The sequence below is a fragment of the Eschrichtius robustus genome, chromosome 3 (assembly GCF_028021215.1).
Source record: "Eschrichtius robustus isolate mEscRob2 chromosome 3, mEscRob2.pri, whole genome shotgun sequence".
NCBI lineage: Eukaryota > Metazoa > Chordata > Mammalia > Artiodactyla > Eschrichtiidae > Eschrichtius > Eschrichtius robustus.
The window spans coordinates 18,026,141-18,051,391 of NC_090826.1; the positions used below are offsets into that span (position 1 = coordinate 18,026,141).

At 51.3% G+C, this 25,251-nt stretch overlaps 1 protein-coding gene across 3 annotated transcripts in view; it reads left to right on the forward strand.

Moving 5' to 3' along the window:
• Nucleotides 1-24,835, forward strand: part of EPHB2 (EPH receptor B2) — a 119,084-nt gene extending 94,249 nt beyond the window's left edge. The window contains exons 6-16 of one of the 3 annotated variants that reach the window (XM_068537775.1): nt 7,034-7,196; nt 9,317-9,425; nt 10,330-10,394; nt 17,857-17,979; nt 18,573-18,820; nt 19,780-19,995; nt 20,890-21,039; nt 22,094-22,287; nt 23,768-23,923; nt 24,474-24,576; nt 24,668-24,835. In XM_068537775.1, the coding sequence (XP_068393876.1) occupies nt 7,034-7,196; nt 9,317-9,425; nt 10,330-10,394; nt 17,857-17,979; nt 18,573-18,820; nt 19,780-19,995; nt 20,890-21,039; nt 22,094-22,287; nt 23,768-23,923; nt 24,474-24,576; nt 24,668-24,835 (1,695 nt within the window). The other 2 variants (XM_068537777.1, XM_068537776.1) reach the window with 2 other exon arrangements.
• The last annotated feature ends 416 nt before the right edge of the window (nt 24,836-25,251 follow it).

Below are 25,251 nucleotides of genomic sequence, written 5' to 3' on the forward strand. Positions count from 1 at the left end.
CCCCCTGTGTCAAATACAAATGAGACCACCTCTCTCGCATGGCGGCTGTGAAGGTTAAGGAGAAAAGGCAGGTGTAGTGCCCAGCATTGCCTGGCCCTCAGCAGAGACAAGTGTGCTTTCCCTTCCTCCCTCTTCTGCCCTGCCTGCTTCTCGGTGGGCAAGAGCTACATGATGTAAGGCCAGGTGAGCTCAACACATCTGAATGTGGGGCCTGCACAGTACAGAGACAGCAGGGGACAGAGCAGCTGGACATCAGAGGCTCAGGAAGCTCTCTCTTTTGGATAATGACATTTTTAACTGCTCCCTGAGGCACCAAATAGCCACAGAGACTGTCCCTGGGAAAGGGGTCACTGGACTCCCATTCAGACTAGGTTGTAAATGACTACAGGAAGTACATTAGTTGAGGGTAAGCCCACTGGGAAACAGAAAAGGATGGAAAAGCTCTCCCTAACGACTGAGAGGAAGAGAGGGGGAGGCAGTTCCAGCCAGCCCTGCTGGGGCCCGCATTCCGAGCCCCAGCCTAGCCCTCCCACTCTATTAACCCCTGGATCGGCCAAACTTTGGTGAGTCTCAGAGGTTTGGCAAACACCCATCCAGCCTCACCCAGCTGCTTTGTGATTGCTTCCTCGCTCATCCCCTCGTCTAAGCAGTGCACTCCGAGAGACCAGGGACCACATCTGTCCGGTACACCACCTGTTCCCAGCGCCCTGGGCCTGGCACCAAGGAGACACTTGATAAACATTGGCTGAATAAATAAGTGAGTGAATCCCTTCCCGTGGCCTTGGTAGAGAGTGGAGACCTTGCCTTATCTCCGCTGTGTCCCTCGCCTGGCACACAGTAGGTGCTTGAGGTGTTGTTGGACGGCCTGAGCTGGGATGAGGTGAGGGAAGCAACTCCACCCTTGCTGGGCCCTGGAGAGCCTTAAAGTAGCTGGGCACCCAGGGTAGCTGGACCAGCTGCTGCCAGGCCCAGGAAGCCCCAGGCTTTGCAGAAGCCAGCACTTCCACCCCCTCTGGCAGGGACAGCTTAGCAGCTCAGAATTAAAAAAAAAAAAAAAAAAAAAAACTAATTAAGAAGCTTTATGATTAAATGAAACTGAAAGCATTTGTCCCCAAAGATTGGAACGGAAATGAGAAATCCCGGCGCGGGTCCTGCCTACGACCCATTTCCTACCGAGAAGGGAGGGGCTGGGGAGGCTGATGGAGGTGTGAACCAGGAGGCAGCTCTGTCCTACTTTCTGCCGCTACCCGGGCATCCCCAGGCCCCTGCCAGGGGTGGCAGGACCAGCAGGCCCTGCAGCAGCCAGAGTTACCACCTGCTCACATTTCCTGAGTGCCCACTACGGGCTGAGCACATCACCTCTGTCACCTCATTCATCCTCGCAGCAGTGCTATTCGTCTCACTGGACAGGAGGGGAAACTGAGGCACAGGGAAGTTGTGTAACTTGTCCAAGAGCACCCAGCTGCTAAGTGGAAGACTTCACCTGGCCCTCCTGCCTCCCAGTTTTCTCCCAGGGATATTCTGGGATGACGTTAAGAGGTGGACAGGATCAGGCCCTGATGGAGAATTTTAGGCACAAATGGCAAGAGAGGGGCAGACCTGAGGGACAGCTGTGATGAGACGTGGCCTTACTTCTGTCAACCCCTCCTCCCAGGGCCTGGGTGCAGAAAGAGACAGCTTGGCTCTGCCAGTGGGGAGATGGACTCTGGTTCGTTCAACATTCACTGTCACCAGCTTTGGGCTGGGCTGCTGGATGCCAGGAATACTCAGAGTAACCACACATGCCTGAAGGCCTCAGGCATTTCACAGTCCAAGGGAAAAGACAGGTTCAGACACAAATAGCCATTAGACAGGATGTGCTACAGGCCACAAAAGGGCCAGCAAAGGTTTCATGGGGGCATCATAATCCTGGCATGGATGAGAGGAAATCTTCATTTAGGTTACATTTGAGCAGAGCCTTGAAAGATGCTAGGAGTTAACCAGACAGACAAGTGATGAGAGCAGGGTCATTCCAGATGGCAAGAACAGCATGTGCAAAGGCCCTGGGGGCAGGAGTGTGCTCGCTGCATTCAGGGAACAAAGAAGGCGAGAGTGGCAGGAGTGACCAGAACAAGGGAGGGATTGGTAGGGGAGGAGTTTGGGGAGGGAGGCGGGGTGGGGTTGTGGTGGGACTTCCAGGCCGTTAGAGTCTGGATTCAATTTAATAGAGTATGATAGGAAGCCATCAGGAGATTCTGGAAGGATGTGATCTGACTCCTGTTACTTTAAAGATTCCTACAACTTGCCATGTGGAGAATAGACTGCAAGGGGGGTCCCAGGGACACGGTAGACCCAGCGCCGGGCTCTTATGGGATGCCAAGAGAGAAATGATGGTGGCGTGGAGTTGGAGGGCTGGCAGCAGAGATGGTGAGAAGCTGAAAAAATCAGGCAATATTTTGGAACTCAGGGGACCAGGGAGATGTGAAAGATGACTCCCAGTGGATGGTGGTGCCTTTTCCTGGGGGCACATGTGGGTTTGTGATTTGCAGATGTAGGTGCAGTGCTTGCCAGGGGTAGGGAGATGTAGCCAAGAACAGACAGGAGAGGGTGCAGAGGAAACACAGAAGTGGAAGGATAGGATCCAGGAGAAAGGCAGGATTAAGGAGAGAAAGAAAAAGTTGTTGATGAAAGTGTCGGAGAAGACACCAGCAGAGGGTGAGGAGGAGAACCAGACGTGGCTTCTATCCCTGGGCTGTGACATGCCAGCCACCACCTCTACTTTCCTGAGTCAGCCCCGCCCTTGGGGAGGGAGAGCCGGGCTGCTAGTGGTGAGATTTATTTCTGATAAGTCCACAGCCGGCTCTTAACCAACACTCCAGCATCCTCCTGGTGCCTGCAATTGATTTCTTTAATGAATGCTCCAGATCCTCCCAGGTAGGGAAATTAGGAACTGAGCCCTGCAGTCCCCTGTGGGCCCCACCCCCATCATCCTTCCCACTCCTCCTTTCCTTCTTTAGAAAGGGCTCTTTTGGAGCAGGCTGTCCGTTTGGCCTTTCCCCAGCTCCACTGGGATTTCCCAGCCTGCCCGGAGCCCGGAGCTGACAACCACTTTGCTGGAAGGCTTCTGGATGCCGCTGACGAATGGTGTTAGCCAGACCATGGTTGGCCGTTTCCATTGGTTCTGGCATCCCAGGGGAGGTGGCCCCCTTTGGCAGCTGCCCTGAAGCACACAGGTTCACGCTCCCTTTGGCTCTCCAAGAGCTCAAGAAGAGTCATTTGTGAGGCGGATGGGCCCTCGTAGGCCACATCGATTTATGTGTTTATTCAACAGAAACTTCTACTTGGCAGAAATGTAGGGAAAGGATATTCCAGACAGAGGGAGCAATGGTTGGGGGAGGAGGGAGTGAACTGTGAAAGTCCAGGCTGCATTCAGGTTGTTGCCCAGTGTACATGGAGTTGTATCTACATGGAGAGGTTTGTCACTCATTCATTCACTTTTGCAGTCACTCATTCATTTAATGACCATTGGTGAAGGCCTACTCTGTCACGTGTTGATGATAACAGTGATGGTGGTAGCGTACATTTACTAAGTCTTTAGGTGTCCTAGAGACTATGGTAAAAGCTTTCCCCTTTTTTTCCCATTAAATCTCCACAATCACCCTGTATGGTACATAGTGGTGTTATCCCACTTTAGCAATGAGAACACCGAGGCTGAGAGGGCTTAAGAAATGCAACCAGTGCCTCATTGGTCCACTGGGTAAGGACCTAAACTAAGCACTAGTGGATTTCATACTAAATTTCTTCCCATAATCTGTTGGTGCTTAATCTTTATGCAGATAATGGAACTTCAAAGAGAGGGGAGAGGGAAGGGAATTGATGGCTCTCGAGCATCTCCAATGTGCCACGCACTACCTGATCAAATTTTATCTTCACAACAACCCTGAAAAGTTGGCATTTATTGCTCCATTTTCCGGAATAGAAAACGGGCTCAGGGAAGTGAAGGGTCTTTCCCAAGGTCACAGTGCAAAGAAGTGGAAGAACTGGCATTTGAAATGACTTTCAATCCCCTGCCCAGTCCTGTGCCTAGCTTTAGAGAAGGGATCCACTCAGGTTAGTGCCTAAATTTCCCGAGGCACCTATGCCACCAACAGGTTCCTCCCATCTCCTCATACAATCAGAAGCTTAAAACTTCCAGCCTCTAAGCGGGCAGCCACCCAGTCTGCAGAATCCAATCCCCCTTTTCAAGCCTGAGCCCATCCCATGCTGGACAGCGGCACCTAGTGGCCAACTGTGGTACTGCATCCCAGGTTCATAGAATGAATAGTTTAACTTTCATTCATTCATTCATTATCTCAGTAGTTAGTGAGCACATACTATGTGCCCAGCCTGGGGGTCCCAGAGATGAACCAGACAAGGTCCCTGCCCCAGGGAACCCACAGGCTTAGAGAAGACACATTTATATCAGAACAGTGAGTGGGAGAGGAGTCAATGGGGCTGCAGTCTCTGGCTGGGACATCTGGGAAGTCTCCCCACCCTAGGCGATACTTGTGCTGAGTCTTGAATGATAAGTAGGGAGCTGCCAGGCAAATGAGTAAAGAGTATTTCAGACAGGGGCAACAGCACTTGCAAAGGCTCAGAGTGTCCAGGTAAGGTCAGATTGCCAAATAAAATACAGGACACCAGGTTATATTTGAATTTTTTAAAATATATTTTTAGTATAAGTATGTCTCAAAGAATGCACGGGACATACTTATACTAAAAAATTATTCATTGTTGAGCGGAAATTCAGATTTAGCTGAGCATTCTGTTTTGTTTTGTTTTTTCTAAATCTGGCAGCCCTACTAGGGAAAGGGGAAGCAGTTGCATATAGCTGGAGCCTGGAGGACCCTGGGGATGTGGCAGGAGAGACTGGCAAAAGCCAAGTCATGGAGGGTCTGGAATGCCAGGCTAAGGAGTACAGCCTTCACCCTGTGGCCGTTGGCAAAGGACTTTGCATGCAGGCCCCTATGCTTGGTACAGGGGAACAAAACACAGCCCCTTCCCTCCAGAGTTTACAATCAAGGGAGTGAGATGAGCATGGGCCTAGGGTGACGGGACATAGCCGAAACCAGACAGCAAGTGCTCCAGGGCTCAGAGGAGGGGAGACACATCTGGCGAGGAAGTCAAGGAGGCTTCCTGGAGGAGTAGGCAGGGGATCTGGCTCAGGAGAAGAGACTGCCTATCCGCTGCTGCCCCCACATCCCAAGCTCTTTCTCACCTCCTTGCCTTTGCACCTGCTGCTCCTTCCCAGGAACGCCCTCCTGCTTCTTTGCCTGGGTGACTTCTATCTGTTCTTTAAGGTTCCATTCCAGTTGCCCCCAGTCTCCAGGGAGATTTCCTTGACGTCATCTGATATCCCCCACCCAGGCCAGATCACATGCCCCTGGGCTCACTGCGCTTACCCTACCCGTGTAAGCATTTCATACGTATTAATTCATTTCATTCTCTAAACCCTTTGAGGTAGCTATTATTATTATTATCCCTATTTTACAGGTGAAGAGAAGGAGGCAGAGAGAAGTTAAGGAACTTGCCCAAGGTCACAAAGGTAGTAAATAATAGAGTCAGGATTTGAACCCAGAAAGTCTGGCTCCAGTTCCCTTTAACCTATACACTATAATAACATTGTAATTACATTATTACAATGTAGTTGTGTAATTACATAATAGGATTGTAGTTACAATTATTATCTGTAATAACATTGCTCACACTGAATTTAATTGTTTCATGAGAGTTTTCAAGGGCTCTGGGTCCCCGGACATGTACATGATTAACATGTACAATCAGGTGTGCATTTTTCTACATAAGGGTTCATAGCTTTTCATCGGTTTCTCAAAGGGGTTCATGATCCTCAAAGGGTTAAGATCTCCCCACCATTTGCTTTACTGAACTGAGCTCTCCAAGGAGGCCAGGGCCTCTGCTTTACCTCCTGTGGGTCCCTAGTGCCCAACCCAGGGCCTAGTGCAAAGAGAGTATTTGGGGAGGGTTTGCTGGGTAGCTGACAGACACCTGAACAAGCATCATGTAGGCTGGTAAACATCTGCATCAACTCAAGCACTTTTCCACTCCCACTGCAACAGCTGGATCTTTGTCCTGTCCCAGACTCCTCGGGTCACCCTGGGCAGTGATCAGGTCAGAATTGGCATTCTCCTCTCTCAAAGGAGGGACCATCAGGTCCTGGGTATCCAAAGGCATAGGTATTAGAGGCGGCTCCATGCAGGAGACTTAGTTTGAGTCCCAAAACAGCCACCAACTGATGCATGTGACCTTGAACATCATTTTCCCTTTCTGGGCCTTAATTCCTGCCTCACTCAAATGTGCTGAGGCTGAAGGGGGGTCCGTCCACTTAATCCGTAGAGGCATGGGGCAGGAAGAGGGATGCAGAAGTGAATAAGTTGGGCCCTCTCCCTGCTGTCTCTAAGAACTCACAGTCTAGTCTTCAGGGTCTGCATACAGTGGCCACTCAGTATATGTGTATTAGTCAGCTGTTATTGAGATGATGCTGCAGAACAAACAATTCCAACAATCCAGTGGCTTACAACAAGTGGCTATTTTTCTTGCTCATAGGTTTTTGTCTGTGGGTCAACTGAGGTGGTGCTGTTTCAGTCTAGGAGTTAGGTCAAGGTCTTCTTCACAAGTTTCTCCTTCTGGAACCAGCTGTTACGCAGGTTAAGCCTCACCATGGTAGATGGCAGAAGCATAAGAGACCAGGTCAAATCAACAAGCACATGTAAAGCCTCTACTTGCATTACATCCTTTAGAATATTCCAACAGCCAAACCAAGTCACATGAACAAATTCACCATCTGTGAGGTAAAGAAATATGCTCTGCCTTCTTTTGTGGGAAGTGTTGCAAATCATATGCAAAAAGTTTGGGTATGTGATTCTGTTACAGGAAAGGAGTGAAGAATTTGGAACCACAGATGTTTGTCCAGTAGCCAGACCTGCCCCAAGTGGCAGGAGTGGATGGTGGACTCTGGGCTACAACCTCACTAACTGGTTTCTCTGTTCCTCGGCAGGAGCTGAGTGAGTACAACGCCACAGCCATAAAAAGCCCCACGAACACGGTCACTGTGCAGGGCCTCAAAGCCGGCGCCATCTATGTCTTCCAGGTGCGGGCACGCACCGTGGCGGGCTATGGGCGCTACAGTGGCAAGATGTACTTCCAGACCATGACAGAAGGTAAGCAGGGTCCAGAGGGCAGGAGGAAGGTGTTGACTCTACAAACAGAGCAAGGACCACCTCCTATAAAGTGCCTTTGTGCAAATTAGAAAAGGCACCCCCTCTTCTAGATGTCAATTCTCCCTCCCTCCTGGGTGAGAACCTTTGTGCACTGTACAAACTGCACAGCCATATTATAGAGGACTGTTTTCTGTGGCCCGGAAAGGATATGGACTCCTCCGTTACCATCATGTCCTTTCCCAGGACCATTGGGGGCTCAGCCCCAACTTGCAAAGCCACTCTGAGCAAGCCAATTCCCTTCCCTGGCCCAGTTTCTTCTCATCTATAAAATGAAAGTATCATATTCCATCTGAGAGAGCAATCATTTTATCCATACATTACTCCAGTGACTTGCAGTTGCTTTGAGAAGAATTCTGAAGCCACGTCTGAGCTCAGCAGGGAGAAGTGCAGGGATGGATTAGTAATGTCTTCCCTGGGCAAGAGAATGGAAGGTTGTAGCCCATGTGCTTTGTGTCTCCAAGTTTGGGACCACATGGTCTCTAAGCACCCTTCCTGCTCTAATAATCTTTGAGAAGCAGCACAGTTAAAGAATGCAGACTCTAATGCCTGACAGATGGAAATTACAGTGCTGATTCAGCTCTAGCTGCGTGGTCCTGAGTAACTCACCTTACCACTCGGAGCCTCAATTTTCTGATCTATAAATGGGGATGACAACAACTAACTCATTATCATCATCATCATCAAACTAGGGTCAGGATGGGGGATAAAGGTACAGGCCCAGCACAGGGTTGGCACTAGGTCTCACGTCCTTAGTGCTCACCAAATAGTAGTTAAGGTCATAGTTGTCATTGCTGTGAGTCTGGGGGCCCTTTCCCCAACCAGCCAAACTCCAGAGCAGAATACTTACGACCAGACTTCAGTATCCCTTCTTAGCATCTGCTTCAACCACTGGGCATGGGCCTCAGCCTTTGCCTGGTTGAACATTTCAGAGGCTCCTGGACCCCTGAATTCTTGTCTTACCACAAAAATCCTCCCTTATAGCTCCACCATCTCTCCTAGTACTCAGCTCCTCTGGAAAATTCCCCTTCCTCATGGCCAGCGTTTTTCACCTCTCTAGGTCCTCTTGCGTGATGGATGAGGGTCACTGACCTGGGGATTGGGGAACTGTCTCAAGATCTTTCTTTATTAATTCAACAAATATGTGTTGGTTCTAAGGACCCACAAATGACCTAGTCCCTGACTTCAATAAGCTCCTGTCTGGTCATGGAGGCAATGAGAAGTAGTAATAATAAAATTTTAAACAGTGAAGATGTTGATGACATTGAGAATGCACTGAATGGTTTCCAAGAGCCAGGGCCAATGCTGAGCACATTTTACACATTATCTCACTTAAGCCCATGGCCTTGGATCAAACTGACCTGGGTTCAAATGCTGGCACTGGCCACTTCCTAACTGTGTGACCTTAAGCAAATCACAATTTTGCTAAGCCTTAGTTTCCTGATCTGTTAAATGGGATAATTATAGTCAGTACGTCATAGGACTATTCTGAGAATCACACAAGATGCATGGCATACTTAACCGTGACAGGCACTTAAAACACTTAAAAACAATAATAGTTAATATTTACTGAGTGCTCACTATGTGCTACAAGTTATGCTAAGTCCTTTACACAAAAATCCCATGAAATGGGAATTATTATTCTTCCCACTTTACGTATGAGGAAACTGAGCCACAGAGAGGTAAGTCACTTTACCAGAGATCACACAGATAGTAAGTGGCACCATTGGGACTCAAACCCAAGGAGTTCGGCTTCAGAGTCTGTGCTTTTAACTGCCTCTGTATATGTGTCAGATAATTATTATTATTGATTTTCATATCAAATTGAGATGCAGGCATTATTATGCCCATTTTATAGACGAGAAATTGAGAGTTGGAGCAGTTCACGGACTTGTCCAAGGTTACTTGTGAGGGAGTGACAGCCAGTTCTCCACCCGAGCATGACAGATGCTCTGCCAGGAGCGGAACAGACCTGGGATCCAAGGAGACCCGTGTGGTGGGGATGCGGGGGCTTATGACCCCCAGAGCCAGGCTGAGAACACTGCGCTGTGCTTTCTCCCCAGCCGAGTACCAGACAAGCATCCAGGAGAAGCTGCCACTCATCATCGGCTCCTCGGCAGCTGGCCTGGTCTTCCTCATTGCTGTGGTTGTCATCGCCATCGTGTGTAACAGGTGGGTGGTGTCCCCCGGCCTGGTCCAGGCCTGGCTGTCCAAGAGGGCTGTCCGCCCATTCTGCCATTCCTGAACAGTGTCTGTGAACAGAGGGGGCAGGAGGGGCTCGCTTGGCCTGGAGACCCACAAGTGGCCTCCCACTGCCTCAATGGCCACCGTTGGCAGTCCATCCCTTTGAGTCAGGCATTGCCCTGGACAAGTCCACTATTCGAGGAGGTGGCACACTGAGACACTAATACTTCAGCATGAAGGGACGTCTCAGAACAGTGGGTGGGAAAGACTGCAGGATGCCGGGAGCCAGGGATGGTGGAGAGGGAGTACCAATCACCCTACTTTCTGCTCTAGTAGAGGCCCCTTCATGAATAGGGCCATAAGCAGGCTGAGGAACTCGGGTAAGCCCCCCTGGCTGAGGTGGCTGGAAGGAAGGGGAGAGGACATAGACAGGAAGAGGTGCAGGAAAGGGCATCCCAAGTGGCTGGCACAGCATAGGCAAAGGCAGGCGATGGGACCGGTTCCTGGACTTCTGCTGGGCTTAATGCAAAGACTCTCCTTTCTTCCTTAGAGCTCCCCACTTAAGAACAGACTAGGTCATAAGGTCAGATGGACAGAAGCCCCTGAGTTTCTGGGGCCAGGGGCCATGGCCAGAGATGACTTTGCTCTTTGAAAGGGGCTCAGCTGGAGAAGGGACAGGGGAAATCGTGAGCCTGGACTTGAAGTGGGAGAGGTGGCAAGAGCTGAGTGGGACCAGTGGGGAGTGAGGCTGCTCGGCAAGGGGCCAGCAGGGCGTCCTCTGGCAAGGGGGTGGTTTCAAGGGCCTGCCCACCCTCTCCCTATCACCTACTGTGGCTCCCAGCTCCCCCGGGCGCCTCCAGGTGGCTCCAGCCCTTTGCTCTTGTTCCAGAAGACGGGGGTTTGAGCGTGCTGACTCGGAGTACACGGACAAGCTGCAGCACTACACCAGTGGCCACAGTATGTATACCCCAGCGGGGCCAGCACCCCGGGTCCTCACTGTCAGTGCCCAGCAACCTGTCCAGCCTTCTTTCACTGCCTCCACCCTTGCTGCGGTCAGACCGATGCCCAGCGGTTCCCAGAACGTGCACCTGCCACTCCCTCTGCCTGAAGCACCCTCCCCTCTCTTTACCTGGGTCCCTCCCTCTCCCTCAGGCCTCATCATATACGGACCCCTCTGAGAAGCCTTCCCTGACCCCACCCTGGATTTAGGGCCCTCGTCTGTGCTTACACCGCGCCCCCCTACCTGGCTGCGTGGTGATGGCCGCTTCCTTTCTCCCCACCATTACGCTGTGGGCACGTGGGGACCTGAAATTGTCTGACACTCAGCACTGCTTCCCCAGCGCCAGCTGGCGGCCCTGCACACAGCAGGCACTGGATACAGACTTGCAGAATAAATACAGGAGTTGAGTGAGATGGTGAGGAGCCCAGGCTCTGGCCTGGGAGGGGAGAGAAGGGAGGCAGGAGGGCCCCTGCTGTGCCTCCTCAGTGCCTCCTCGGCTGCCCCTTCCCCAACCCTGTGCCTCCATTTCCTGCGCTGTCCCACCCCACCTTAAGCCAGGTCTGGGGGCACATGAGCCACACACTCCCAGAGCAGATGCCCCTCCTGGGGAGCCGATCAGAGAGAAGAGCAGAGCAGAGATTCCTCTCCGTCTGACCCTGGCAGAACCAACAACCTGTGCGGGGAGGGGACATGTGGGTCCTCACTTCGGCTCACTCAGCAAACAGGAATTCCAAATGGGCCCCATATATTGATAGGTTCTCAAACTGAGCTCAGTGGGGTACCGCAGGGCTCCTCAGTTGGCCACCAAGTAAGGGGGGGCGGTCATCAGCACATCACTTCATTTGTCACATATTTGTTGTGGCCCATTATGTATGTCAGGCCCTGCTCTAGGTGCTGGGGACACACAAGTAAACAAACCAAATATCCCTGCCCTGGTGGAACTTATACCCTAGTGGGAGGGACAGGGAATTTTTTAAAACACGTGCAATAAATGAGTAAAGCGTATGGTATATCAGAAGATGAAAAGTGCCATGGGAAAAAAAGCAAAGTAGAACAGGGTGATTGGGAGCTGCAGGGGTCAGCGCTTCATTTTTAAATAGGGGAGAAGGGGTGGGCCTCAGCGAGAGGGCTTCCTCTGAACAAAGGTGCAGAGGAGCTGGGGGAACGAACTGTGTAAAACCTGAGGAAAGAGCATCCCAGGCAGAGGGAATAGCCAGTGCGAAGGCCCTGAGGCTGGAACATGTCTGGCAGGTTCAGAAACAGCCAGGAAGCTAGTGTGACTGGAGCAGGGTGAGGGGGCAGGAGCAGGAGGTATGAGGGGCCATGACATACAGATTCTTATCAACCACTGCAGGGCCTTGGTTTTTATTCTGAGTGAAATGAGACGCCTCTGGAAGGGTCTGAGCAAAAGACTGATGTGCTCTGAGTTACAGTTTTCACAGGACTTCTCTGGCTGCCATGTGGAGAATGGACTGAAGGGGCTGGGCTGTGCCAGGCAAGGGCAGAACAGGGACCGTGAGGCGGCTGCTGGGATGATCCAGGGAAGATATGATGGTGGCTGGACCAGGGTGGCAACGGGGGAGGTGGCGAGAAGGGGTTGGATTCTGACACACTTTGAAATTAGAGCCACCAGATTTGCTGCAGGATTGGATACAGGGTATGCAAGAAAGAGCAAAGCCAAGGAGTTCTAGATATTAAGCCTCTGGGTAAGACTTAACTTGAAGTAAAAGTTCCTGGGCTTAAAAATCATTTTAGACATAAATGTAAAAATAATTAAACCATTAAAATTTCCAGAAGACAATTTAGGTAACTATTTAACTGATATGCGGATGGAAGAGCACCTTCTAAGCACAAAAGCAATGGAAGGACCACAAGACAAAGGTGGACAAATTTAACTACACAGAAATAAAAATCCACCTGTATGTGAAAAATGAAAGTCATAAATTCCATCACCCCATCCTATTCCCCAAGTAATAAAATCATGATCGTAGATGTAGCTTAAACATATTGTGTTCTGTGTGCCAAGAACTCTTTTAATGCTTAACGTGTGTTTATTCATTTAATCCTGACAATTTCCCACTTTGAGTATGAGGAAACCAGTACACAGAGAGGTCCCACAGCTGTGCAAGGCAAAAACTAGGGTACAAACCCAGAGTGTCTGGCTCCAGAGCACACACACTTAGCCATGCTGTGCTACCTACACCCTTCTGAGCTAGAATAAGACAGGCTCACACGCTCCGTCACCTGGAACCATTTGGGAGCATCACTATTTAGAGGGTGAGTCAGTAACAAGGAAACAGGTGACAGCAGGGATTTGTTTTCAAAATAGACCCCAGAATAGAACGTGTTGTTCACAGATCAACACATTCTCAAGCTCAAGCTCCTACGCCCTGCATCTGAGCAGGATTTTGTTTTTTGTTTTTTTTTCTCAAAGCACTGCCAGCCCTGTGATCGCATATCCACCAGCAACCCTCTGTGGCTGGGACAGAGGAGGAAGCTGAGGCCCGGGTATGTGTGTGATGGCTCGAAGTCACCCTCACGGGCTCATGTTTTCCATCGTTCAGCAGGTGCTGAATGAGTACCGAGGTCTATGGTGCCTGGATGTGGAGCCAGAGGGACTCACCTGGGTTTCTCAGCCATACTCTGCTACTGGCCAGCTAGGTGACCTTGGGGAAGCCACCAAACCTCTCTGAGCCTTGGCATCTTTATATGGGAAGCAGTAGGAATGATACTTTCACAGAGTTATGAGGATTAAAGGATTTAATGGATATTAAAGTGCTTTGTAATAATATTTAACAATAGCCAACTCTTCATGATAACAGTTAACAATTATTCAGTGCTTTCTATTTGCCAAATACTGTACAAAGCCCTTTAAAAAGATTCTCATTTAATCTTTGCAACCCCCTTACAAGGTAGGGGATTTGTTTATTTATTGTCTCCATTTTGTAGATGAAAGAAGTGAGGCACAGAGAGGTTAAGTAACTTGCCCAAGGTCACACAGCCAGATCAATACAGTGGTTGATCTTGAATTCAAACCCATAAAGCAGCTTATTTGTGACCATTATTACTGGCAGATCCAGAATTCAAATCCAGGTCTCTGGATGCCTGGATCCTCCTTCCCTCATCCTGAATTTCCCATGTGGGTTCAGGATGGCAGTTGGTGACCCTGACAGTCATAAATCATCCAGGAGTCCAATATTTTCTGAAGACTCTTGCCTGCAGGGGTCCTCATCCAACTTCAGTTCAGCAAATGCCCCTCCCGGGAGCCAGGCCTGGCCACAAAGAGCTCACATTCTATCCCAAGACACAGGCTGGGGAAGCACCCAGAATAAACTGGTAGCCTGGCAGTTGTAAGTGTAGATTTTACAGCCTGGATTCAAACAACACTTCTGTCATTTATTAGCTGTGTCCATGTCCCCTTGGACAGGTCATTTAACCTTTCTTATACCACAGTTTCTTCATCAAAAATGGGGGGGATAATATTATGTTGGACCAAATGAAATTGCCATTTCTGTAGGTCAGAAGCAGTCAAATATTGACAGTTTCGTAGAGCTCAGCTTAATAATACTATTTACCTGGGAAGATTGTTAGGGAGGATTAATTGGGTCGATGCCTATAAAGTACCTAGAAAAGGGTCTTGTATGTGGTAAATCCATGCTAAACTGTGAGACAGTAGTGTTATTAACGGTGAGGCGAAACCAAAGGGTCACCAAAGCAGGGATGGCTGTGCTCAGAGCCATACAATCAGAAGTGTTTATTAAGCACCTACTTTATACCACCTTCACATATACTCCAGAGAAAACATTCTAGAGCAAGAGCTCACAACTTGGGGTTCACAGACTCCTAGAGCTTCCAGGGCCTGTGAACATTCCAAAATTATATGCTGACTATGGGCATGTGCACATACACGTGAATACGTTGCCGACAAGCGGATTCATAGCTTTCATCAGGCATTCATGACCCCAAACAGGTGGAGAGAGAAAACCAGGGCACGTCAATGAGTAATGCTGTTATTCTTCTAGTAAGCATTTATTTATTTATTTATTTATTTTTAAATTCATGTACTTTTTTTTTTTTTTAAGCAGAGCATATACACATATTCAACTTTAAATTTTATTTACTTATTTATTTATGGCTGTGTTGGGTCTTCGTTTCTGTGTGAGGGCTTTCTTTAGTTGCGGCAAGTGGGGGCCACTCTTCATCGCGGTGCACGGGCCTCTCACTGTCACGGCCTCTCTTGTTGCGGAGCACAGGCTCCAGACGCGCAGTCTCAGCAATTGTGGCTCACGGGCCTAGTCGCTCCGCGGCATGTGGGATCTTCCCAGACCAGGGCTCGAACCCGTGTCCCCTGCATTGGCAGGCAGATTCTCAACCACTGCGCCACCAGGGAAGCCCCAAGCAAGCATTTATTGAGCACCCTCTATGTGCCAGGCCCTGGGATTTAGCAAGAACGAGATAGACATGGCTTCTGTCCCCCTGGGGGAGAGAGGGTAAAGCAAGCCCTCACAGGCAGGAGAGTGTTCCAGAAAGGGGTGGCAGGAGGCTGTGGGCCTGTGAATCTGGGAGCCCTGAGACAAGGTAGAAAAGCCATACAGACATCCGTGGGAGTGGGTTTGGAGACAGGGCAGCAGGAGCCTGAGGGGAAGGCACTGGTCTCCACTGGAGGGATCCAGGCAGACTTCACAAGGGAGGTGGCATTTGATCTGGACACAAAGGAGGAAAAGTATGTTCCAGGTGGAGAGAACCACATGAACAAAAGCACGGAGGCAAGCATTTATGAGGTGTGTCTGGGACCTCTGGGTAAATAATTCCTTGTGCTGGCATACAGAGGAACAAGGGAGCTGTAAGTGGAGCCCCTCACGGAGCACTTGGAATGACAGGTGAAGGCATGCACCTCTGTCCTGTGAGGGATAGAGAGCCCTCCTGACTAGCACTCCTGACCAAGGCTTGGGACGGCATCTGATTGGTTGGCAGCGCCCAACTAGGCTTTGAGCTCCTGCCGTGTTTCTCCTTAGGTCCCTGAGCTGACCCATTCCTGTCCTCCCTCCCCAGCTGGCCTGGCAGGAAGGGCTTCCCCCAGTTCTATTGGGAGGGAGACTGAAAGTCAGTCGCCAAGAACCACAGGCCAGACACTGAGTCTCGGCAAAAAAGAGAGCATCTCCAGGGAGCTAATGCACCCTCGCTGAGGAGGGCTGACTTGGGGAAGGAGTCACAGCTGAGTACTCCAGGAGGAGGACGCATGGACCAGATCTGGGTGGATTTCCTCGAGGCAGTGAGCATGGTGATTAAGAGCCCTGGCCCTCAGCTCAATTCTGACAGACCTGGGTTCAAATTCTGGCTGTGCCATTTGCTAGCTGTGTGGCCTTGGGCAGATTACTTGGCCTCTCTGAGCTGCAGTTTTCTCACATGTGAAATGAGAATAATGATCCCTTCCTCCAAGAGTTGATGGGTGGAGGAGATGAGATTATGCATATAAAGAGCCTGACACAGTGTCGGGCACAGACAAAGGGCCCAGAAAGTGTAAGCTGGTATTCTTCTTCAATCTCTATCATCTGGATTCTGTCGTCTGACACTGAGTGTCTGTTATGTGCAGAGTGTTATGCAGTATGCCAGGGAGAAAGGAATGAGAAAAAAACATGCACCCATCCCCCTCTTCCCAGGCTCCCACAGTCTAAGATGGTGGTTCTTAACTTCTTTGGGGTCTCAGACTTCTCTGAGTCTGCTAAAAGTTTTGGATCCTATGGCCGGAGAAACACAAATATGCATATGTGTGTATATAAAATTATAAGATAGAAAAATCCAGAAAAAAAATCTATACTCAGGGATAGATTTTTGGAGAACTTTTACTTTCAACAATATATATTTACATAAATTTTAAACTGTTTATAAGGAGCATAAATTACTTTTCTAATTCAAAGAGACAATAATAATAAATGCATTCCATTTCAGCAGCCCCACCAAACCCATCCTGGGACTGCCAAGTCGTTCACAGACCCAAATTAAGAAAACCCTGACCTAAAGGGCTAGACAGACACCCACACAAATAATCCAAAATAAGAATAATGTGTTAGAGCAGCGGTTGGCAAGCTTTTCTGTAAAGGGTCAGACAGTAAATATTTTAGGCTCTGCAGGCCTTATGGTCTCTGTTGTAACTGCTCAACTCAGCCACTGTAGCGTGAAAGCAGCCACAGGCAAAGGAATGTGTGTGGCCGTGTTCCAATAAAACTTTATTTATGATACTTTATTACAAAATGGGCAGTGGGCCATTTTGCCAACCCCTGTGTGAGAGGTTCCAGCTCTTAGATTACTGGAATGTCTGAATTAGAGGCTGAGAGTGGTCAACTAACATGTCCAAGATCACGCAACCGAGCAGGGCTGTGGCCTCACTCACCAACCAGCCAAGCCTTGCTACGGCCCAGGGACTTCAGCTCCCAACTCCTAGAGCTGCTGCCTCCAAAGTCACAGCTCCTGAAGCCGTGGGAGAATGTGGGCAGGGAGCTGGGGAGCCAGAGGGAGGCCCAGGCTGGGTGAGGGCCAGATGGTCTGGGAAGTGGAAGACTAGTTATCTGGGAGGGGGAATGAGGGCTAGATCATCTTTCCCCTCCTTCAAAGCATTTTGCTGACTCAGTGCTGGGGTCAGAATTGGGTCTTTAACATCCAAGTTACAGTCTTCCCTTCTGCATCAAAAAGTAAAAATCCACATCAGATCAGGAATCAACTTCATATGCCCCACGTCCTGCCTCACACTGATCACCAGCGAATTTGAGATTCAGAAAGGTTTAAGACTTGGCTAGTGGGGGGACCCGGGAGGTAGGCCCAGGAGCCATGGGTACTCAGACCCTTGCGAGGCAGCCCTTCCAGTGCCTGGGAGGGCTAAGGCAGCCAGGAAGTCTCCTGAGGGGAGAGGAGGCTTGAATTAGGGCTTGAAAGGCAGGGAGATCTCCTTAGCAGAAGCCCAAGAACATGGTCTGTTGCCTGCTCTTTCTATATTTTTGTTCCAATTCTCTCTCTTCCTTCTTGACTTCCTCTTCCTTTACTTTGCACCCCCTGATAGTCTATCACAAGAGTGATAAGCCTATCTATCCTTTCATGCCCACACTCATAACAGACATTGTTAATCAATCTTGACAGTCTTTTAGCTGCTCCAGGAAGCCATTATTAATCAATTAGAGTTGGAACAAAAACTAGAACCTATTTGCTATCCCTGCTGACCTCTCTGTTCCCCTCACCCTTCTACTCAGCTCAGTGCCCATCTGCTCACTGAGACCCAGAGAGGTCAAGTGAAATGCAGGGGCTTGCCCCATTCATACAGGGGCCACATGGGAGTGTACTTCCCTCCACGGAGGGACTGGCTCTCACTTTTCTATCTGTCCACGTCTTGTGTCTGCGCACATGACTGAGCCTGGTCTTCTGTCCCAGTGACCCCAGGCATGAAGATCTACATCGACCCTTTCACCTACGAGGACCCCAATGAGGCAGTGCGGGAGTTTGCCAAGGAAATTGACATCTCCTGTGTCAAAATTGAGCAGGTGATCGGAGCAGGTAGGTGACTGGTACCCTCTCAGGTACCATGGCCTCAGCCACGGGTCAGGGGACCACCCCGGTGTGTACTCCTGGGATAGAGGGCAGGATGTGGGGCAGGAGCCTCAGAGGACCCTCCAAGGCCTGAAGGCTCAGAATACCCAAGGTGGAAGGGCCCTCAAAGTTCACCCAGTAAAACTACTTCATCACCAGATGAGGAAACTGAGCCACAGGACTGGAAAGGAACTTGCACATCACATCAGAGATTGAGCTAAGTCTGGAACCCAGGTCTCTGGACTTAGTCTAGTGCTTTGTCCTTCCCACCATTCATCCCAGGTCCCTCGCTCCATCTCCCCAGGTTCCCCTACATCCTCACCCCACACCCAGCCAAATACCACAGGATGGCCACGAAATGTTTCCTCTTACTCCCAAAGGTGGCTGAGACTCTTCTGGGCCCTTGCATTCTATAAAGGGGCTCTGTGTCTGGGAGGATGAGCTGACCACTGAGGAGGAAAAGCTCCTGCAGGTCCCAGGAGCAGAGGTTACAGGGAACAGGGAGGTGGCACTTCCACCTGGTAAGGGACATCCTGCCTCTTTTGGTGTGTCTGTCCCAGGGGAGTTTGGTGAGGTATGCAGCGGCCACCTGAAGCTGCCAGGCAAGAGAGAGATCTTTGTAGCCATCAAGACGCTCAAGTCGGGCTATACTGAGAAGCAGCGCCGGGACTTCCTGAGCGAGGCCTCCATCATGGGCCAGTTCGACCACCCCAACGTCATCCACCTGGAGGGTGTTGTCACCAAGAGCACACCTGTGATGATCATCACTGAGTTTATGGAGAATGGCTCCCTGGACTCCTTCCTCCGGGTAGGGGAAGCCAAGAGTGGTGGGGCAGGAAGAGGAGTGGTAGACATAGCTTTATACTGTCAGAGCCTGAAAGGGTCTTGGAAAGATCTAGGTCCAGAATGGCTTGCTTGCTGCCACTTTCCATTCCTTTACCCATGCCAGGCATTGCTAATAAATCCCAGACTCTGTCCCACTAAACCCAGAAGCAATCTCAGAATCCGTCTCAATCCAGGAAACCACAGCGAGTTGATCAGAGTTGGCATACAACCTGAAATCTGTTCCCTCCAAGCTCTTAGCCAGCCTTCTCATTATGCACAAGAGAAAACTGAGGCTCTAAGAGAAGTAGAGTTTGCCCAGTGTACCCAGAGGGTCCAGATGAGAGCCAGGACTGGAACAAGGTTTCTTGACCCTGAGTCCAGAGTTTTTACCAGATTTGGATTTTCCCAAAGCTGTACAGGGAGAGAGTTCAGAGCACAAGGCCAACAGAGGAAAGTTTCTAGGCCCCCCAAGAGATCACAGTCAACCAGCTAGACAAAGAGCACTGACTAGGAATCAGAAGTATGCCATCAGACTAGATGCTATTTAATAAATATTTATTAAGCACCTAGTACGTGCTAGGCACCTTCCATGCACCTTCTTGTTGAACTCTTGACAGCCCTAGAAGGTGGGTGTTAGTTATCCCCATTTAACACACAGATGACGAAACTGAGACTCAGAGAGGTTAGGTCACATGTCCAAGGTTGCACAGCCAGCAAGGGGCAGAGCCAGAGTCAAACCAGCTCCAGAGTCCATGTTCTCTCCACCACCCTGAAACTGGCCTCTCCTGGGCCTCTCTGAGGTCTCTGAGCATCTGAGTCCTTCCCACCGAGAGCCCAGGCCAGGGCAGCAGGGTCCTGCTCTGGTTTCCCATTCTGAGAATGCCCCAGAGATCTGACTCATGCCCTTCCATTTACTCTGTGTTTCCTCCACTTCTCCCGAAGCAAAATGATGGGCAGTTCACAGTCATCCAGCTGGTGGGCATGCTGCGGGGCATCGCGGCCGGCATGAAGTACCTGGCAGACATGAACTACGTCCACCGTGACCTGGCTGCCCGCAACATCCTCGTCAACAGCAACCTGGTCTGCAAGGTGTCTGACTTTGGGCTCTCACGCTTTCTGGAGGATGATACCTCAGACCCCACCTACACCAGCGCCCTGGTAAGATGGAGGCAGGGAACAGTGGAGTCACAGGGCCAGGGAGGAGGACGGATATCCATCTCTCCCCGCAATACGTTTTCACCAGCACTTGCTCATGCCAAGCGCTGTGCTGGGCCCTGGAGACGTAGAGACATAAACCGTGTTTTCTGCCCTCTTGGAGCTCACAGACTGGTGGACACAGAAGTGCAGAGCACCACAGAGTGACGGGGCTGTGAGTTAGACACCAGCCTTGGGAGGCAGAGGAAGGCTCGCCAAGAGGGAGTGGTGATAGCTGAGCTGAAAGCCAGGTGCCAGTAAAAGTTTGTCAGATGCCGTATTCTCATGGGGAGCTGTGACTGAAACACAGGCTGTCGGGGAAAGTGGTGGGCACCCATGCTGGAGAAGTAGGCAGGGCCAGATCGCGGAGACTCTTGACTGCCCAAGCTCAGGACTCTCTCCCGAAAGCTGTTGGGGTTGTTGAAGAGTTTTAAACAGAAAGGAATAAGACACAATCCCTAGCCTCAAAGAGCTCAGAGATGGTTCAAATAGAGCCAGGTAAGTAGGCAAATGATATGAGTACTGCTGTCTGTTGAGAAGTGCCTCCTGATGGAGGGGTGTGGCACACAGTTGTAGGATTGAGAAGCATGAGCAACTCTTTGGGACTTAGGGAAAGATTTGCAGAGGGACTTCAAGGATGAGAAGGAGGTTACCAGATGGCAGAGTGGGAAAAGGCACTTCATGCAGAGGGAAAGGCATGTGCAAATGCCTGGAGGTCTAGAGCAGCAAGGTGAGTCTGGGGAACAGTAAGATACTTCGTGTGATTGTGCAGCACAGGGCACAGGGTGGGGAGCTTTGCGAGCAGAGGGCATGAGGGTAAGCCTCCCACCTATTAACCCTCCTCATTCTGTTCCCCAGGGTGGGAAGATCCCCATCCGCTGGACGGCCCCAGAAGCCATCCAGTACCGGAAGTTCACCTCGGCCAGTGACGTCTGGAGCTATGGTATCGTCATGTGGGAGGTGATGTCCTATGGGGAGCGACCCTACTGGGACATGACCAACCAGGACGTAAGTCTCCAAGGGCGTGGGCAGAGCCTCTCTGGCCAGCCAGACAGGAGGGGAAGATCCAGAACTTCTGGCCTTTTGCGTGTCCCTCAGGGGGTGGGAGCAAGGTCTCTGAGATCCCAGCCCGATGTTGGTTGATTCAAACATCTGCACAGGACCCTGGACTCTCCAGGGGGCTCAGGAGTAGGAAAGGCCTACCCATCCACAAACCAGCAAATCTTCAGGATGCTGTCACCTGTGGCCAACCCTGAATGAGACCATATCTGCCCCTCAGGTGTTTACCACCCATATGGGAGACAAGACAGTTATTCTGGGAACCAGATGTAGTTATCAGGTGCTATGTATGGTCAGGTACTAAAGTGGAGGAGGCAGGTGTCCAGCCCTGTAGGTGTTGGAGCAAGGGCAGTGTGGGCAAGATCAGCCAGGAAGTCTTCACAGACAGGTGGGACTCACACAGTAGTGGGACTTGGAGACGCGAGGGCTTCCAGTGGAAAGAACAGCCTGTGCAAAGGCCCAGAAGTGGGATGATGAGGGGTCGTGTCGGGGAGCATGGAGAGGAAAGTTGATCCGAAAGGTCGATGAGGTTCAATAATGGGGTGTTTGAAAGTCGATCCGAGGAATTCTGATTTGCAGCAACGCCAGAACAGGGAATGCTTGAGAAGAGAAGGTACCTACAGTCAAGCTGGGGAAGATGAATTTGGCCCTGGGGTCAGGAGAGTTTGGAGAGGTGTTTGGGCTCCTTTCCCTGACAGAAGAGCCAGGTGGGGTTGCCCACAGGAGGGTCAGCCTGGTGGACCCTGAGGCAGAGGGTATCTCAGGGTGCTGGGTGGGTGAGTGGGGGGAGCAGAACACCCAGCTGCCAGGCCAGACCGAGGCCACAGATGGTGGGAACCCAGGTGAGGCACATACTGGGGCTACCTCCAGGAAGTGGAGGTAGTTGCCATGGCAGCCAAGCAAGTCTGTCCTGCCATGTACTGGGGGCAAGACGAGCCAGGCCAGAGGGCAGATGCTCTTACCTCACCCACCCAGCCCCACCCGGCCCCTGTGTTGTCCCCAGGTAATCAATGCCATAGAGCAGGACTATCGGCTGCCACCACCCATGGACTGCCCAAGCGCGCTGCACCAGCTCATGCTGGACTGCTGGCAGAAGGACCGCAACCACCGGCCCAAGTTCGGCCAGATCGTCAACACGCTGGACAAGATGATCCGCAACCCTAACAGCCTCAAAGCCATGGCGCCCCTCTCTTCCGGGTACCGCCCCACCTGTCCCGCCCCTTTTCCCAGTTCTGCCCTGGCCCCGCCCCCTCTGGTAAAGCTGAATTGGGATGGGGAAGGACAGCACTAGTGTTTGTTGGGAAGATGGCTACCTTGGGGTGCAGAGTGCAGGACACAGATTATCCTGAGAAGGAGAAGGAAGCCCAGTCCGGTAGAGGAAGCATCTTTTAAAGCATGGTCGGAGAGGACAGCTTTTCAGAGAAATCGTCAGAATCTTGGTGAATAGATTTACTCCTCACTCAGTTTCCTCCTCCACACTTAAACCTGGACCCTCTGACTCGCATTTGCAGCCTCCTCGACATGGCCAGGCCCACACACACATGCATGTACACACACAAATATAGTCCCGTACGTGTACGTGAACATACAGCTGGGCACAAACGCTTATGCTTGTGCTCACACACAGTCTCACACACATGGAGACACCCATTCTCAGGCTCTCACACCTACACACATCCACAGGTCCCTGAGCACACACGTTCAGAAGTACACACACACCACACAAACACATGCACGCACGCCCCACACTCGGGTTGCCATCCTTATATCAGAGAGACTGGCTCAGGAGGTGCGCTAGCTCCAGTGGTCCTGGAGCTTTCCTTCTCCCAGTGGTCCCAGGGCGCCCTCCATCAGGTCTGCAGCCACCACTGCCTTGCCAGGGCAGCTTCAACAGGCCAGTCCTGGCCCTGCACACTCTTACACTTCAGGACTCTTGATCACACAAGATTTCTGAGGGGCGTCCGGCTAGATGTCCTCGGGGTCCAGGGCTGGCTGTGGCCAGAGACTCTCTGGGCCCAAGTCCTTCACCTGCCAAGTTCTTAGGGCCAAGAGATTTTCGTGTTTGCCTCTGCCCGTCCCTCCTCACCATGACCCTGCATCAGCCACTCCTGATTCTTCGGATAAAAATCACTCTGAGCTTTTAGCCTGAGGGGCACTTCACACCTCGCCTGCCAGGAAGTCATTCCCACTAGCCCCACCAGCTCTGTCTGGACTTTGGAGAGGCAGTCCACAAGATCAGCTTCCTGTAGCACAACCATGGTAGAGAAGGACAGAAGGGCATCAGGGGAGGAAACAGCAAATAATCAGCACGGTTAGTCCAGCTGAAATCCCTCCTCCTCAAAAGAAGAAGCATGGAGAAGCATCTCCCGCCTCACCACTGTGGTCCCGCCTCTCCGCAGTCCCTGTAGAGGCTTCCCTAGACTTTCCAGGTAACCCCAGCTCTGAGTTCTGCACACACTTACTCTCGCCCACTCACACATATATGTGTGCACATTTACGTGAGTTCAAACTCACTCCTGCTCTCACACAGAAATGCTCACGTACATACACACTCACCTGCGTTCACACACATGGATGCACGCGTGCAGGTACGCGCATAGCCTGCAAGTGTAGTGCTTACCTTCACCCCCAGGTCAGCATGTGCCCTGACCGTCCCCGTTGCCCACCCCACCCCCAGAATCAACCTGCCGCTGCTGGACCGCACGATCCCCGACTACACCAGCTTTAACACAGTGGACGAGTGGCTGGAGGCCATCAAGATGGGGCAGTACAAGGAGAGCTTCGCCAATGCCGGCTTCACCTCCTTCGATGTCGTGTCGCAGATGATGATGGAGTAAGTGCCCAGCCACTTCCACCCACTGCCATTAGCCCCCCGCCCCACCCAACCCGCCACGTGGGGGGGCTCTGGAAAGTGGGGAATAGACAGTGTCCCAGCAGGGATATGGGGGACCAAGGGGCAAGACGGCCAACACGGACTCACATTCATGTCAACACCCAGGTCTCCTGCCACCCACTGGCCACGACCTTGGGCAAATCACAGAACCCTTCTTAGCCCCAGTTTTCTCTTCTGTAAACTGGGGAGCGGTAGGAAGATGAAAGGAGATATAAAGTGAATGACTGGGTACTTAGTAAATGCAGGTTCCCTTCTCCTCCCCCGAGGCAGAGGAGACACGTGCACCTAGGCGCCCTGATTCCTAATCACGGGCTCCTCCCATCTCAACATTCACTCACTCCAGCTCCAGATGCCCACCCATTCCCCCAGGCCCTTCACCCCCTGCCTTGCCCTCTCCAGCAGGAAACCCCTGGAAAAGCCCAGGCAGCTCTACCTGGACAGAGTCCCTCCACCCCCGCATTTCCCTAACACATGTGCTTCTCTCCCAAAGGGACATTCTCCGGGTTGGGGTCACCTTGGCTGGTCACCAGAAAAAAATCCTGAACAGTATCCAGGTGATGCGGGCACAGATGAACCAGATCCAGTCTGTGGAGGTTTGACGTTCACCTGCCTCGGCTCACCTCTTCCTCCAGGCCCCGCCCCCTCCGCCCCACATGCCGGCCCCCGGTTCTTCGTCCACCGCAGGGTCAGCCGCCTGCCAGGAGGCCACGGGCAACAGGAAGAACCAAGCAGCGCTCCAGCCATGAGACGTCACCAAGAACACGTGCAACTTCAGATGATGGAAAAAAGGGAATGGGGACAAAAGAAAATAGATCCCGGGAGGGGGCGGGAAACACAAGGAATAGTTTTTAAAGAGGATTCTCATAAGGAAAGCGATCATTGTTCTTGGAGGAAAAAAAGGGCTTGGGAGATTCATGCAGTTTGTCCAATCGGAGATCAAAAGCAGTTTCTCTCCAGCTCCCTCTGGGAAGGTGACCTGGCCGGAGCCAAGAAACACTTTCAGGAACACAAATGTGAAGGGGAGACACAGGGGCCACACTTCTCTCCCATCCCCGGGGCTGCTCTTCCAGGTCTCACTCAACAGCCACGCGCCAGGCGGATGGGCAGGCGACGGGTAGCCACCCCCGGAACCACTCTTGGAAAATCCAATCCCGCTGCCGCTGGGCAAACAGAAGAATTTTTCTGTCTTTGGAGAATATTTTAGAAACTCCAATGAAAGAGACTTGTTTCTCCTGTCAGCTCCCGGGGCTGAAAAGGGACTTTTGTCC